The sequence below is a fragment of the Aptenodytes forsteri genome, unplaced genomic scaffold (assembly GCF_000699145.1).
Source record: "Aptenodytes forsteri isolate BGI_AS27 unplaced genomic scaffold, ASM69914v1 Scaffold188, whole genome shotgun sequence".
Lineage (NCBI taxonomy): Eukaryota > Metazoa > Chordata > Aves > Sphenisciformes > Spheniscidae > Aptenodytes > Aptenodytes forsteri.
This window is the reverse complement of record NW_008794371.1, coordinates 843,245-846,860: the sequence shown is the minus strand read 5'-3', so window position 1 is coordinate 846,860 and position 3,616 is coordinate 843,245. Positions and strand designations below refer to the sequence as shown.

General features: G+C 58.0%; 1 protein-coding gene across 1 annotated transcript in view; it reads right to left on the bottom strand.

Annotated features, from left to right (window-relative positions):
• Nucleotides 1-2,585: 2,585 nt before the first annotated feature.
• Nucleotides 2,586-3,616, bottom strand: part of TLCD2 (TLC domain containing 2) — a 10,406-nt gene continuing 9,375 nt past the window's right edge. The window contains exon 4 of the mRNA XM_009287572.1: nt 2,586-2,963. Coding sequence (XP_009285847.1) covers nt 2,586-2,963 — 378 coding nt within the window. The remainder of the gene's footprint in view (nt 2,964-3,616) is intronic.

The window sequence follows — 3,616 nt, the reverse complement described above, 5'->3', positions numbered from 1 at the left end:
GTTTCGGCAGGGCGGGGGCTCCCCGAGGGGTTCCCCATGGGGAGAGGGGCCTGCGCTGGAGGGGATCTGGGCTCTTGGGATGTGGGACGGGGCTGAAGGGGGTGCGGGCGGGTGGCAGGCTGGGGCGTAGCTCCCTGGCAACTAATTCCCCGATGGAAATGCTCCCTCTAGCCGCGTGAACCCCTGTACAGGGGGATTAGAGGGGCAGGTCCCTTCCCAAAGCCCTTCAGGCCAAGGCTGTAACATTCTTCATCAGGATGGACAAGCACAGGGTACCCCCGCGTCCGGCCGCAGTGCGCTGCGAAGCCACCGGTTATCCCACCCTAGCACTGTGGGAAAATCACGTCTGATTAGAGGCTCCCAAAACAGGTTTCCTGGCCCCTCAACCCCCCATGCCCGGGGTACGCTACGTCCACGTGACGGCAGGAACGTGGTAACACAATCCAGGCCTTGAGAAACGTCCCTGGTGTGGGCAGAGGCTGGAGGACGGAGCCAGCATTGCTGAGCGGGTGCAGAGGCCGTGCTAAGGGCAGGGATCGGCGGAGCAGCTCCTGAAAAACTGGGTGTAAATGGGTCAAACCAAAGAGAAAGCCCCTGGCCGTCAGCTCCGCTCCGGCTGGGAGCTGCGAGCGTCACACGGGCTCATAACCACCGCTCGAGGTGACGAACCCACGCACGGAGTAGGTGTCTCCAGTACCTGCAAGCTTCCCTGCGCTCTCCACAAATAGAATCGTAAGCAGCTTTGGCCACGGGTCATCTCCAGCCTCCCACTGCCCACACACATCGCTTGTCTTTTCCTGCCCAGGCAGAAATGTGGCTGCTCCCTTATTTTCCTCCTCGAAACAAGTGCCGCCCACTCCGAGCAGCGCATAGCCCGTTGTTTCAGCCTGTCACCCGGCTTTTCAAACCAAAGGAGAGATTTCGCGTTAAAGGTTATTTGTCACACAGAAAGCACGACAGATCCAGTGGATTTCTCAAAACTGGTACACGTAACCCTGAGTGGGATGATCTTGCTTTTATACACAGCGCTGGGCTGCTGGGGAAACAGTTCAATGTGTGGGAATCGGTAGGGAAAAGGAAACGTGGAGCGGGGGGGAATTAAAAACTTCTGATTCCTTGTCCCAGGAAGCCTCCAGGGACAGGCAGGGCAAACCAAAAGGATCCTAGCTTTGCTGCAAGCTGGCATCCAGCATCGGGAATGACAGCAGCGAAGCCATGTGCTGGGTGCTCTGCCTGCAGCCTGCCCTATTTCACAGCCGGCACTTTCCTAACCCCGCATGTTGCAAGTGGCTCCGTGCAGCAGGGCTAAAGGCCAGAGCCACGGTGGGAGCTGGCACCCGTCCTGCCGCCATTTAGCCTCCCGGTTGCCAGCCCCGAGGAAAGTTCAGCCTCCCCTTGCCTAGGAGGGCAGGAGAGCATCAGCAGGAACAGCAGAAACCTTCATCTTCCTCCATAGAAAGGAGAGGGGGGAAAAAACCCCCAAGAGAGGTAGACTGTGTCAGGGCACAGTGTATTTTTACTCCGTGGCGGGGAGACGTCGGATAAGAAGCACTGTGCTCAGCAGTGACACCCCTGGAGAAGGCTGGGATGCTGAGTCCCTTTTTCCCCTCTAAGCCCCTTCCCCTCAAGCTGTTTCATTTGCAGCCATTTATTAAAAGCTCATGTTAGTAAGAGCTCTTGCTGCTGGGTAAGAGCGTTACGCTGGGCTCTGCAGCAGAACTTTTCATTCCTAATAGATGCCTAAATCCTAATAGATGCCTATGCCTGAAAACTCCACATCTGTGGGAAGTGACCATCACATAGCATCATTCTGGCCAGCGACTCACCCTCTCCCATGCTCATTTATGTGCACTTAACATATCTGGGAACAAAACATGGAACAAGCTCCAGTTGTCAGGAGAAGCTGGCTGCCCGTCCCTGAGCACAGCACCGCAGCACCCGCTGCCCAGTGCTCTGCCCCTGACCTGGACCCCACAGCAGGCAGCATCCCACCCAGACAGGTCTCAGCCTCTCCCTCCGTCACCCACCTGGGACAATCTCCTCGGGGAGGACTCATGAGTGCAGGATTTGGCTTTTACTGGCCCTGGCCTCGAGGGCGAAGCCTTGGAGCCTCTCTTGCCTGGTGGTGCTCCCATGGGAAGTGCCACAGAGAACGCAGGGCTGAGCACAGTGTCTCCTGGCCGATGGGATGCTGCGGGCTGCAGCATCGAAGGGGTTAGAAACACACTGTGGTGTTTGGCTGTCCGGAAAAGCAGTGGGGAAACAGTGCTCTTCTGCTCCCTTCTCATCTCAGTGGTGCCTCAGGGAGCTGCAAGAGCTGTCAAGGTTTCTCTGAGCAGCTCCTGGTCGTCCGACCACATCATCCAAAGGTGCGGGGGGAGCAGAGCCCCAGTGCCTGGTCTGTGAGCACCTTCTCTGCTGTGCAGGGCCCAGGATCTGCAGCCACAAGAAAAGCCCGGATGCTCTGTTAGTGTGGGCCCTCCACGCAAGGTACTGAAACAGCCACGTTCACTATCCACTGCGTTTTGCTGTCCCCCTCCACGGGCTCGGGCCTGCTCATCCCCCAGACCCTGCAGGGAAGGGGGCTATTGCTCCTTCTCCCGCTGCACATCCCGGCTGGACTTGAAGAAGTCACTACGCAGCAGGCGGTAGAAGAGGATGATGTTCATGGGCGTCATGATTGCCATGCCCACCGTGCCTACAGCATACGTTGCTGGGGGCACGTTCTCCCGATTGAGGAAGAGCCAGCGAGTCATCCAGGCCAGCGTGGCGATGCGAAACACCACGTAGGTGCCCAGGTTGATGATGCTGTTGAGACGATAGCAAGTGGTGTGCACCAGGTTGGCCATGAGTAGGATCTGCCGCAGGTGAAGGAAGATGGAATTAATCTCCACCAGTAAAGCCACGAGGGCAAACCCAATGTACTGATGGAGCAGCACTGCAATGCCAAAGCAGACAATCACCTGGGAAGGAGAAAGAAGAGAGGCTGAGCCCGAGAGCTGGTCACCTTCAGCTGCTGCAAACCGGAGCCCTCCATGCTTGGGCGCAGCGTGGAGCAGAGGTGGAAATGGTTATCACACCAGTGTCAAACCGCTGGTCATCACCCCACACATATCTCTGCAGCATTGCAGCCTCCAGCCAGCACTGCAGCCTCGGGCACAAGATAAAGCCTCCCCACTGTTGCATGAAACCTGAGCAGGTTTTTTTTTTCCTGTGGGAGGAGAGGGAAACACTTCTATAAACTCCAGGTTGGCAGAGGAGACAGAGCAGCCAGACCTAACCCTGCTTTTGTGGCCTGGGGAATGCAGTTGGTTGTGGCCCAGCAGGTTTTTCCACACACGGTGAATGGCTGAACGGAGCAGGAAGGGAAATGTGTAGCCCAGAGCTACAGTTGCTGCTGGCTCAGGGATTCTCCCCAGGGCAGGCACGCTGCAGGGATTAAGTGGCTTTGGCGCATCAGAGAGCCCCCTGGGATGTCCCGAGCCTGGCGTGAAGCACCCTGGGGCTGCTGGATGCAGAGGACAGGGCTGCTGGGGGCAGGGAGGGCATGATTCCTGCCCCGCACCCTCCTTGCTGGGCTGGGGCGGGGGGGGGATGGGACGGACAGCCTCCCGCT